This window comes from Montipora foliosa, chromosome 9 (genome assembly GCF_036669935.1).
Source record: "Montipora foliosa isolate CH-2021 chromosome 9, ASM3666993v2, whole genome shotgun sequence".
NCBI classification, from domain to species: domain Eukaryota; kingdom Metazoa; phylum Cnidaria; class Anthozoa; order Scleractinia; family Acroporidae; genus Montipora; species Montipora foliosa.
In genome coordinates, this window is record NC_090877.1 from 35,144,072 (window position 1) to 35,156,690 (window position 12,619).

Here is a 12,619-nt window from a genome sequence, read left to right on the forward strand (position 1 = left end):
GTTTTGGTTTTACGACAACGATTGACTCGATTGAAACTCGCTCTAATGGTAATGGAGTTATACATACCACACATATCACATCAGTTTTATGGCAGTGTGTGGGTTCTTTAACATAATGCAGTGTTGATTAACAAGAAGAGTTACAGTGAGATGGGGCCTATGGCTTATTTAATCCTTGTCCAAGAAGACTTCACCCTGCGAGCAGAGCCTCCTTTTATCTTTTTCTTTACTGAGGAGGAGAAAAGGAGGCTCTGCCAGAATCGCGTAAACTCTTTGAAGCCGCCGCAGCCTGAACTTTTGGACTAGTCAATCTTGTTTTCTCTCGTTAAACCGGTTTTTCCAGTGCGAGCGTCTGTTTAGTGACAAAACCGATGGTTATATTAAATTGTGCCCGCTGTATCATGAAAAACCAAGATGGCGGCGAGATCTGGCATATTAGGCTTGGGTTTGAGACTGTATCCTGGCAACATGCAGCGCAAATTCAATAAAGATCTTACTCGATTCATGCAGAGCCCTTCTTGAGAACACCAAAATCGAGCAAGCAAAAGAAAGGCTCTGCTAGCAGGGTGAGAAGACTTGAAAGTCTAACCATTTGCAGATGAAATTTCATATGCAGCACTTTCTCTTCAGTTACTTTTAAAGTGCCCCTGTGACCAAAATATCAATTCCTATTTTTCTTTGGATTTCAAAACTATGTTAAGTGAACAATAAGCAACCAAAGTTTTCAAAAAGACACCTGTTTATTTTAACTGGAATTTTCCTATTTAATGGTCCACCATTACCAACTTTAAGTTCTTGAAAGAGCTGGATCAAGGAGAAAAGGACGTCAAAAGCTCACTAGTTTAAGAATGCAATGTGTGTGTACGTCACAGAATTAATATGCAGCATGGGAGTTTTGGGTCTTTCAGACTTTTGAACTCGGGTTTTGCATATACAATATGCTGCATTCACACGCTGAAATTTTAAACTAGTGAGCTTTGACGTCACTTTTCCCTGGATCCAACCCGCTGAGGTCCAATCGGTCAGTTTTGGACGTGAGTAATGGCGGACCATGAAAACAAAAATCAAAGATGAAAATTTTGTTAAGCAAACACACTTTAAACATTTGAAGAAAGAAAGGAAGTTATTTTTAAAAACTGATTTGTAACCAGGTGGTTCCATGGTAAAATATGAAAATGTTACACTTGTTAAAAAAATATTATTGAAAAAAGATCTTGAAATCCCAACGTTTCGGCTACTAACATAAGCCTTCTTCAGGGGTAACAAAAATATACAACGAAGTGACAAGTGTATTTAAAATTGCGTAGATGCTAATAAAAAACAGAATATATTATAAAATCAGTTCTTGTCCAATAACACCAAGGCCCTGTACTCTTGGGGCAGGTACATGCCATCATCGTGGTTGAGCGGACTTTTGCATGTGTTAATTTCCCATGCCTCTAAGAGACGTTGGGTTCGCCAACTGGGACTGGTACGTAATATTATAGATGATTCCCACGAGATAGTGTGGCCAGACTGTAAAGAATGTTCAGCGAGTGCAGATTTCTTGGGGTGTTCTTGTTCGACCGCTTTTTGGTGTTCTCTGAGCCGAGTATTGAACTTCCATTTGGTCTCCCCGATGTAGAGTTTGCCGCAATCTTTGCAAGGAATGGAGTAAATTATCCAGCGCGTTTGATCTCTATATTGGGGAGACCAAACAGAAGTTCAATACTTGGCTCAGAGAACACCAAAAAGCGGTCGAACAAGAACACCCCAAGAAATCTGCACTCGCCAAACATTCTTTACAGTCTGGCCACACTATCTCGTGGGAATCATCTACAATATTACGTACCAGTCCTGGTTGGCGAACCCGACGCCTCTTAGGGGCATGGGAAATTAACACATGCAAAAGTCCGCTCAACCGCGATGATGTAGGGCCTTGGCATTATTGGACAAGAACTGACTTTATAATATATTCTGTTTTTATTAGCATCTACGCAATTTTAAATACACTTGTCACTTCCTTGTATATTTTTATTACCCCTGAAGAAGCCTTACGTTAGTAGCCGAAACGTTGGGATTTCAAGATCTTTTTTCAATAATATTTTTTAACCAGTGTAACATTTTCATATTTTACTAAAGGAAGTTACGTTTTTAATCACAGGGGCACTTTAAGACCCTGAGTGTTGGTCCGACCTGGGTTGTGAACCCGCGATCTCCTGCATGAAAGTTTGATGGTCATTCAACCAACTGAGTCAGGGGTCACAGGTTCACGCTCTATTTAAAAAAATGACATGTTATTTGATCAGACAAGACTTGCGCTTAGAATAAAACTTGAGTAATGATAATAATAAGTGTCCATGAAATTGTTATGAGGTCCTTGTTGATCCGATCCAAACAATTAGTGCTTTAGGAACAATAAAGCCCCCAACTTGACATGTGGATGAAAAAAGTGGGTCTTGAGAGAAGTGTGCTTCTTTTACCGAAAGCTTGATAGCCTTGAAAAGCAAGAATAACCAGGAAGGTCAAGGATACCTAAGGAAGCATGAAGTCACCTGGTACTAACTCAAATTGAAATAATAATCATCATCATCACCATCATCATCCTCATGGTGAGGATCACACAAGCAATCAATAAATATTTCGTAAAAAGGTGCTGTAAGTTACAGCCCTGCACAAGTCCCAAGGTATCAACTACATGTAATTTGTTTGTCTAGCTACGAAGATGGTTGGATTATTCCATACTTACTGGAAATTCCTTTTTTAGAACTTCATCTAAATTTTCAGTCTTGTAGTTAACAGGGCGATCACAACCAAGTGACTAAAATTAGAAAGATTCAAATTACGATCCATCACAAATCAATCAAAGTGACACTCCTCTTCAAATGGAGCAGTCATAAGAGACAATAATTATTATAATACATGTAATTATAACAGGTGGTTTTGCTGTAAGGGCCTCTTGAAACATTCACTTAATATGACAGCAAAAAAGATAAAAGAAATGGTTACCTTAAGAAACTCAGTTTTAGCATCTGTTGAGCATGTACCTATCACATGACATCCTGCCTGTTTAGCTAACTGAACCTGTGAAACATGATTGTCTTTCAATTAGGGGTGGCTATACATGGTCAAAATTACTGTCTTGAAATTGCTATCAAACAATAATCATATTAAATTAAAGTACTTTATTAGCAAGTAGCAAACGTTTGTGGAAATTAACTCAATGATTACCGCAAATTGGCCTGTCCCTCCTGCTGCAGCTAGATAGATAGAGAAAATGTTTGATTAATTTGCGAAGAAAAATTCCGAAAACATCTTAACTTTAATGCGTTTTAATCCCAATAGGTAAACTGCAAAATTGAGATGGCCTTGTGGGTCATGGATCAGCAAGTTGATTTGGAGACCAGTGGTATTACTTTAGCTACCTAAAAAATTTCCAACTTTATTATAAAAATACTTAAAAACATCTGAGCTCATAATTCTGACGATTCTGAGTCAACGAGCCATTGAACACAAGCGAAATTGAAACAAAAATGAGACAAGTCAAGATGTGATGAGTTGGCTCAAACAGAAAGCAAGGACTGAACACAAACTAACAAAATACCTGATTACTTTCTGTGGTTCAACGAGAATAAATTTCTTAGCTTTACTGTATATTAGAATATAATTTGCTCATTCAGATGTGAGGGTTCAGAGGTACAAAAAACCATGAAGTGCTATTCTTCATGAGAACAACTTGGTCCTGATTATTCAACTTCAAAGTTAATTAGATTGCAGTGCAAAAGACAAGAACCTCAATTTTGGGACCTAGAGCAGGCCTCTGCAGTTTTCTGGCTCATCCTTTTGTGGGCTTTTAGTGTAGGCGTTAGCAACCATATATATATAGGTGAAAATTTCCAGAGGTGCATGTTACCCATAACAATGCTCCTTAAAGTTTTTCATCATAACACTAGCTAGTTGCCCTAAACTGAAAACAGACTGCCAAAGGGGCCTGCTTAAATCCTAACTATCTACATTAATGAAGCACCCTATTTGTACAGTATTTAATAAATTAGTGCTGTATTATATAGCATGTCTTTTTAGATCTACCTGTTATCAGAACTGTCTCCTTGCTCTTTATTTCACCAACCTAGGGTAAAATTAAGATGACAATGAATGATAACAATAATAAAAAAAACATTATTAAAACTCAATCTCTCTTGAAGGGGCTATTTTTCGAAGAGACTGCAAGAATTGCATCATTTTGTCCCAAATACTATTCTAAGTTTGGTCTTTGAAAGCTACCATCAGATGATACATACATGCTGTTGTTGATTTAAGGATTGTGAGAAATACTTGATTGAAAGAGCAAGGAGGTGAAAAAAAAACATTACATAAAAAATCCAACATTATCAACAAACATTGTTGTAAAAAACAGTCATATTTATATCCTTAAAAGTATATGCTTCTGGCTTTAATAGGATGTGATATGACCTTTTCAAATTAAGCACTAATCTCATTACTTATACAGTGTAGTACTGACTCTACACCTCTATATTTGCAGAAAGAAGCAAGATCCCCAACTTAATGGAAGAGATGTGTTGGTGGTAGAAATAAGAAATATTATAATGCCATGGACAGTACAATCAGGATGAAAGCAATTATTGCAGTACTTAACCTTTTTAAGAGCTATAATTGCAGTTAAACCACTAATCAGTAATGACACATAAGCAGGATCCAGCCTTGGAAGGGGAAAAGCATGGCTTGAAGGAATTGTCTGCAATGATAAAACACTAATGTCTTGCTGTTCAAGTGTAATGAGGGTACCTGCCACAAATATTATATTACGACAAGATTCATGTGGTAGTTATGATTAATTTTGTCCAAGTCGATAGACTAAAATTTGGTCAAAGGGCACGTCAAGGCTCCAGGGAATAAACTTAACAAAGAAATCCTTGTTTTGTTCCCTAGGACACAATACTAATTAGAGTAACTGTATCAGCATTTCTAAAAATCATCATTAATTCATGCAGATGACAGCCAACAAAAATTCAGTGTTCAGGTTGCAGGTATTTACTTCTGTAAATCATTATATACACTTCTAGTTAAAATGTTATCCCTATTTAATAACAGGTCACATTTTAATTATAAGAATTCCATATCAACACAATCTTATGAAATAACCCTTCAGGAATTTAGGCACCAAATACTATTTACTATATCACAAATAACAAAGGCATACAGATACATGCGATCTAAACAGAGCATAAATTTCTGTTGGTTGTTTTCTTATAGTTTATAAATACATGTAATATTATAATACTACAGACTGCTACATTCGATTAAATTATATTAAACTATGTTGCAGATTACAGCAATAATTATAAATCACATCAGGGACTAGCTGCTATGCTATTATATAATAGTGTTAGAACATTTCAGTCCCACAAGGAAGTAAGACAGGTGAGGAGTGAGTCTCCCCTGGAACATTCACCTCCCTTGGGATATTGAAACAGGCCATGCCAGTGACTTGAAGGGAATGCCAGCTAGCGGTGAGTGTTTTTTGGCCCTTACGTATGTGGACCTGTTGCCATTACTACAGCTAATGGTTAAATGGATTACATGGGAATTCATATCACTTTACACTCTGACGGTTAACGCCTAATGCCCCCTCCATTATACCCATTGACTCCTGAGAGGGAGCCTCAATAAATTTTACGCTGTCTAATGCCAGACAATTTTACTCGTCAATGGAGGGCAGTTCAGGAGTAAATGGGTCAATTCTGTTGAACTAAATGCCCAACATTTGAAAAAAAAAAAAAAAACCACAATCCCTTCTTTGTACACACAGGTGTTCATTGCTGTGAAATGACATCCATAGTTTCTACACCCTGCTCTAAAGCTATTTTATCACACCCTTAATATAAGGCTCATTTTGTAATCCTCTAACAAAAAAAAACAACAGCTGTTTTCATACCATGTATTCCGAAAATGTTCCATTCTTTAAATAGCCAACAGCCTGGCCAATACTAAAGTTAGTGCACTTTTCCCCAGTTAGTATCACCTCTCCGATTCCCTAAAGAAAGGAATTTTTAACCCAACATCAGCCTTCTTGATCAGGTAAAAACTATGGTGTCTTTCAGTAAACTGAAACAACCAATATCCTTTACTTGTACTATTCTCAGGGACAGTGTGTTTTTTCTAAGAAAAAAAAAAAAGACACAACCAGGCCTTAAACCAGTGAACATGGAGTTGGGAGTCCATCACACAAAGCAGTTATACCATTGTGCCTCCACACACTTCCTATCTCCATCCAAGTGTATAAATGAGTTACAATGACAAAGTGACATGCCCCTACTGCTGAGGGTAGCACTGCAATGGACTAACACCCCATCTAAAGGGAAGGGGAGGGGGAGGGGGGTAGCAATGATGTTTATAGTTTTGATAGCAGCGTCAACCATTATAACTTTTCAAATTTAAGATTGTTTGATAAATGTGATATAAGAACAGGCAGATTAGATCTATTTGAGAGATCAACTGTAGGCATAAATTTAAATAAGTTCAGACGAGTTATGCTGCAAATAACCCAGTGCACCTGGATGTTCTAAGGCTTCCCCAAATGCTTCAAAAGAGTGGGTGTTGAGGGTTTTCTGTGACCAAATGCTTTACTTAGAGGTTATTAGGGTACTAGACTAAGTACGACTGGTATATTTTATAGAAGATGCTTATTTCTCAAACACACTTACCTCCAGGCCTGCATCCAAGGGAGGAGATTTACCTGGATCATATCGACCAGCTGAGTGGTTAATATCAGTTGCATTTATTCCAACATATCTTGATACAACAGTTGAAAAAAGAGAAAATTCCGTTGTCAGGCACAATGTGCCATAAGCAACCAGAAAAAGAGGAATTATATCCAAACTCATGAATATGGAACCCCAGTCCATGGAGCTCCACTGTGGACCTGGTCTGTTAGTCCCATCATTGCTATTAGGAGGGTAAGGGTGAGGCTAAGGGTTAGCCTAACCTAAACCAAGGTTAGACCTACAGGAAGGCTAACCTACGTCATGCCCAGTGTTACCCCACCCCCTCCCCCCTTGTCGTTGGATAAGGCATTGCTGCCGCTGTCAACTCAATCCCGGAAAATTCTTTTTGACACGAATCTGATCAAATTCTTGGTGAGAATGAATTAATTAATAACATGTACGCTATCCCCTTGCAGAGAAAGTCTCAATCAAATAATGCCCTTATTTCGAACCAAGTACTGAAGTAGGTGAAGAATGCCCAACTGACCCTGGAACAGTTCTCATAATATTGTCACCTGTTTTTCACCAATAACTCATCTGGTTTCGGTTGTATCATCGGTACGGTCAACGTTTCTACAGCCTCTCGGTAGTTGGTGGAGAATTTGGTGATAACAAGCTTGCGGAAAGTCTCGGGAAGTTTCCTAGCGGCCATGTTGACGTGTCGTGACGAAAAAATTCTCGCCTGAGATGAAAGATTGCGTGACCATGGGGTCTCAACTAGGGGTCCTCGCCTAGAGGGCCTGGTAGATTTTGTAAGAAGAAGTGCTGAGTAAAAATGAATGCTCAAACAAAAAAACTGATTTACTTTTGCGGTAGCATTCGTGCCGGTAGGGACGATGCAGCATTATACAAGCGTATAATCGATCAACTGAAAGATTATGGTGAAGTTTTAACAGAACACATCGGCGATCCCAACCTAATGGAAAAGGAGAAAGGTAACCAAACGTCCTCTCCCAGATCGCGCATGACGGACTGCCTCAAAGATCAATGTATCAAGTTCGCTGTATACTGGAAAAACGTATAAAGCTGTCAGGAAACTATATTAAGTTAAAAAGTCTCAAAGTTAATTAGATATAAACCTTGGATGGCTGTACCCTCATTTGCATATTCTTGGTTTAGACCCACGTGACAAGGCGGCCGTGTTGGTTGGCAATACAACACAATTTCTTTTTGCAGAATTTGCATACCTTTAATTCCCAGTGGAGAGACAGGTTATTGTTCATGCCAACCAACATGGCCAACATGTCCGCACACCGGTGGCTTGATCAGCGGCATTTACAAAACACAGGTCACAGGTCATTGTTTTACCAATACAGAAAGTATCCTAAACATTCATGAAAGCTAACCTTAGGCCTAATTAGGCCTAAACAAACGTTTTTAGGCCTAAGGTTAGCTTTTATGAATGTTTAGGGTAACTTCTGCATTGGTAAAACAATGACCTGTGACCTGTGTTTTGTACCTGCCGGTGGCTCAGTTGGTTGAGCATCGGAGGTCGGGGGTTCAAACCCTGACCGAATCAACACTCAGGATCTTAAAAGAACTGAGAAGAAAGTGCTGCCTTTATAATGACATCTGCAAATGGTTAGGCTTTCAAGTCTTCTCGGACTATAAACCATAGGCCCTGTTTCACAAAATTAATATTTTCTACGTTCGTAAGTTCCCTGTGGGACATTAATGAACCCACACACTATTTAGACTGCTTGCAGTCCCTTTTGAGTTAATAGTTGAACCGCCCGCTTTGGTCATGGTGATATAGCGAGCATTCTCCTCTCAATGTGCCTGCATGACCAAAGTAGGAGCGGTTTGACTATTAACTCAGAAGGGACTGTGAGCACTACACACTATTTGAAAAGAGTATGGGATGGAGTCCCCAGTGTTGTGGTTGTCCTGTCCTCTCCAGCAGTGACAGGCTTGGTAGTGATGTCTCTAAAAAGGCTTACGGTGTACGAGGCCACCTAAGCAGAAACAGACACATCTCAAAAGGGACTTTGCCGAGTGCTGGAACATGTAGATGTAGATGACCACCATGATATCACGTCACTCTTGGGACAAAGAACAGCACGGCCCACTTGACTTTATAGTAGTCTTTATTGTACCGCAAGATTTGACTGCCAAGAGATCTAATAAATCTTTTAATAACCTTGTTTTCCCAGGCCATGTTGTAAGTAAAAGCGTTGTTTTTCAAGTAGTGGTGATTTGACTATGTCCAGAAATGCACGTAATTAGCTGCACATCCAAATTTGATATCCAAGACAAAGTGTTCCTTAATTAAAGTGGTACTATGATCAAAAAATCATTTCCTTTTTTTCTTCAGATTTTGAAAGCGTGTCGCTTAACACCTAACTGGCAAAATTTTGAGCTTTGAGTTTTATCCAAGGCTGTTTATTTTGAGTGTAAGTTTTGGATTTTACGGTCCGCCATTACTCACTTTCAAAACTGACCAATTGGACCTCAGAGGGTTGGATCTAGAGAAAATGACGTCATTTACTCACTAGCTTAAAATTTCAGGGTGTACACTGTAAACGCAATTTATTATATATGCAAAACATGGGTTAAAAGTCCGGAACTCCCGTGCTGCATATTAATTCAGCCGCATACACACGCATTGCATTCTTAAACTAGTGAGTCTTTCATTTTCTCCTCAACCCAGCTCTCTCAAGATTTTAAAGTTAGTAATGGCGGACCAATAAATAAGAAAATTCCAGTTCAAATAAACAGGTGTCTTTTTAAAATCAGAACTTAAACTCAGTTAGTGTTTAGTTTAGTTAACATAGTTTTGAAATCCAAAGAAAAAAATAATTGTTTTTTTGGTCGTAGAACCAAGTCTATAAAGGTAAAGGTAAAGGTACATCTTATTTAACGTCGGAAGCTCCTTTACTCTCTAGAGAGTATTCTCCCAGGAAGCCAACAGTGCACTCATTTTACCCCCCTCTTTCCATCAAAGCTCCGTTTTAAGGGTATTTAAAGCTACTTAGGCTACACTGAAAGGAAAGAAGTCGAAACAAGGATGTGAGATCCGGGGATCGAACTCGGAACATGTTGCACTAAGGCTGCGCACTAACCGACTGTGCCACCCTTGCTCCTTAAGGTTGAGGCTTGGTGAGGTTAAATGCAGCTGTTTCTCGTTACTTGAGGATAAGAGTTTAGGGGACAGTTTGTGATGTTAAAATTGGTGAGAGCAATACTTGATGCTTATCAAAATCCATGTGTATTTCTGGACATATCTGTCGAGTGAGTGTTCACACTTGAGCCATAATGATACTCTGAAGTGGAAAAATAATTTACAATATGGCCGGACAACTCAGTTATTAAGTTTGGATTACGATTGTGCAGTCTACAGGAATGACATGGTCTGTTTGAAATCGTTGGTGCAAATGATGTCAGAATTCAAATAATTCGGAAATGGGGTAAAACCGGTTGCAGCACTGGCTCTAAAATTCACCTTTCAAGCACACTCCATGATTACCCTCTGCACAATTTTGTCATCTGCCATTGACACTTATTTACTACTTTTAACTTCATTTTCTGATTACATTAGGTACAGATAAGTTCATTCACGACCAGGACATGTCATGGCTCTTGAAATCTGATGGTAAGTTGGTTAAACATTTGAACATGTTTCACTTTGTTACAACATGAGACCATTCATCCATGGTCATCCCATTTACGAGTGAAGTAAGTATTATACTGGTTGCTATTATTCCACACAGACCAGCTAAGCTTGTCATAGGCCACTTCGGAAAATACCACAATACTCTTTGTTTGTCCCCCCAAATTTTGCATAAGCATTGTTTTTGTTTTCTCTTGGGACCATGATTGTAAGTCCCAAGAGAAACTGGAAACAATGCTTATAACCAATTGCGGGGGGGGGGGGGGGGGGGGGGGGGACAAAAAAATAGTATTATGGTATTTTCCGAAGTGGTGTATTGCATGTCCCTATGAGACATTCAAGGATGTGCCAAAAGTTGGAGTAGATATAAGGTTAATCTGTTAAATCATTTTCTGTGTTTCCAGCTTTAGTTGCTGAAGTTACCCAGGCTTCCTTAGGAGTTGGTTATGAAATTGGAAGGGCTGTAGAGAACAAAAAGAAGATACTTTGCCTATTTAGGCCAGAGACAGGGAAATGTAAGTAGTTTTGCTAATAAAACAGATTCGGAACCAAGGACATTTTAATTCATTGATGGGAATAGTTGAATCCACTTTAAAGACAATACAACTTAAACCAATAATGAGGGGGGCATTGGGGTTCCAGTTTTGCCTTTTTTATTAGCCCAGTTTTTGCGCTGAAAAACTTTGATTTTTCGGTTTTAGTATCTAATGCAGTTTTTCCCATTGGTAGGCTATGGTTTGTGGTTTTTTCCTGTTTGGTGTTTGTTTGAGTTTCAGCAACCGCAGCCTTGTGCACATTCTTCAACGTTAGTCCCAATTTCTGGAATTAGCCTTGTGATGCAGATTTAACCTCATATCCTTCACATTATTACCTATGAATTACATGTACATCATTTACAGTTTCAGAAAAATTAATTATTGGTTTTGATGGTTTGTACGATTATTGAAGCACAATGTTTTAAAAGACCCCAATGCCACCTCAATAATCTAACAAAATAAAATAACATTTTGCACTGCTTGGGATCTTGAAATGCCTCCTCATCAATTTCTCCAGAGTTTATGAAAATAAACTTATTCCGAAACAAAAAAACTCAAACTAAATTACTGTACAAACTACTGCACATGTTGCAGAAACAGGACAAAAACAAACTTGGCATTCCACATCTTTCCTACAGTTTCACAATTTTTTCTTGTTTGAAGCTGGCCCAAACTAACAGGGAATGTCAAGTTATCAAATTACCCTTCCTTTAAGACACACCAAGCACGTTACATGCTGGGCTTTAACACAAGTTCATTGGTCCTTTCAACCACCTAGATCTTTCAGCAATGATCCGTGGAGCAGTAGATGAAAACTTCATTGTGAAGGATTACAAAGAGCAAGATCTACCACAGATTCTCCGAGAATTCTTTAGCACTCTTTGATAAAATTTTACTGATGTTAAGACATTGTAAAGTATTAGAGGGGAAAAAAAGGGGAGGGCAATCTAGCGTTTATGACATCATAGCAGCCTGGTTGGAGGAGCAGACAAAGAAACGGTTGTCATAATGGAAGAGCAAATGATTCTTTTGGGAACAGAACTCTTTTTCTTGTGCAAATTCTGGTGACATGGGTAAAAATTCTCCATACATCATACAGATGCTGGTGTCACTCTCAAGTGCCATATAGTTGGGAGTTAGGAACTTCTGCATGTCGGCGGTTGTAACAGTATAGACGTTTCTTTAATGTGATCTCTTAGTTGTGTAATAGGTGGAGGTAAACAATACTGTGTAATACAGTAAAGATGGAAATAGAAAAGTACAAAGCTTCTCAGAAAGGAGAAAACTTTGGGCTGTGAAAGGAAGCAAGCCTTTTAACGACTTCTTCAGTGTTTAACTAAGAAAATGTATTCTAGTTAGCATAATACGAAAGCAGCCACGTCTGTATCAAGGCCTTTCAAGGGGCATCCCTGTCCCCTCATCGCAAATGTCTCCCTTGCTACATACAAATTTCTCTGTAATTTTCGGATAATAGTATGCTTATTTGATAGTCATCAACTTGACAGTCCTGCCTTTATTCAGTGTTTCCAATGTTGCTATTAAAGTCTTGCTGCACATTCAGATCACTTGTTGCTGATTTTTCATGGTTGTTTCACTTGTGGACTTTACCACTCATGTCCAGAAATTCATATAATTAGATGCAGCTCCAATTTTGATATCCAAAATGAAGTGTGTCTTTTAAGTCTATGCATGCATTTGCTATCTGTTTC

At 38.5% G+C, this 12,619-nt stretch overlaps 2 protein-coding genes across 3 annotated transcripts in view; one reads left to right on the plus strand and one right to left on the minus strand.

The window, feature by feature from the left end:
- Positions 1 to 7,452, minus strand: part of LOC137971966 (prostaglandin reductase 3-like) — a 17,995-nt gene extending 10,543 nt beyond the window's left edge. Inside the window, exons 1-8 of one of the 2 annotated variants that reach the window (XM_068818718.1) lie at positions 7,280 to 7,451; positions 6,705 to 6,792; positions 5,936 to 6,034; positions 4,637 to 4,735; positions 4,069 to 4,108; positions 3,211 to 3,239; positions 2,989 to 3,063; positions 2,729 to 2,800 (exon numbers count right to left, since the gene is read on the minus strand). In XM_068818718.1, the coding sequence (XP_068674819.1) occupies positions 2,729 to 2,800; positions 2,989 to 3,063; positions 3,211 to 3,239; positions 4,069 to 4,108; positions 4,637 to 4,735; positions 5,936 to 6,034; positions 6,705 to 6,792; positions 7,280 to 7,416 (639 nt within the window). In that variant the 5' untranslated portion in view covers positions 7,417 to 7,451. Of the gene's footprint in view, positions 1 to 2,728; positions 2,801 to 2,988; positions 3,064 to 3,210; positions 3,240 to 4,068; positions 4,109 to 4,636; positions 4,736 to 5,935; positions 6,035 to 6,704; positions 6,793 to 7,279 lie in introns of both variants that reach the window. The other variant, XM_068818719.1, reaches the window with a different exon arrangement.
- A 26-nt stretch (positions 7,453 to 7,478) lies between these two features.
- Positions 7,479 to 12,473, plus strand: LOC137971967 (putative 2'-deoxynucleoside 5'-phosphate N-hydrolase 1). The gene is made up of 4 exons (XM_068818720.1): positions 7,479 to 7,699; positions 10,303 to 10,356; positions 10,779 to 10,889; positions 11,689 to 12,473. Exons 1-4 carry the CDS (start codon positions 7,540 to 7,542, stop codon positions 11,793 to 11,795), a joined length of 432 nt encoding a protein of 143 aa, XP_068674821.1. The 5' UTR covers positions 7,479 to 7,539; the 3' UTR covers positions 11,796 to 12,473.
- The last annotated feature ends 146 nt before the right edge of the window (positions 12,474 to 12,619 follow it).

Coding starts and splice junctions, on each gene's coding strand:
- LOC137971967 (XM_068818720.1), top strand. CDS start 7,540: ATGAATGCTCAAACAAAAAAACTGATTTACTTTTGCGGTAGCATTCGT. Junction 7,700..10,302: donor CCTAATGGAAAAGGAGAAAG/GTAACCAAACGT, acceptor TGATTACATTAG/GTACAGATAAGTTCATTCAC. Junction 10,357..10,778: donor ATGGCTCTTGAAATCTGATG/GTAAGTTGGTTA, acceptor CTGTGTTTCCAG/CTTTAGTTGCTGAAGTTACC.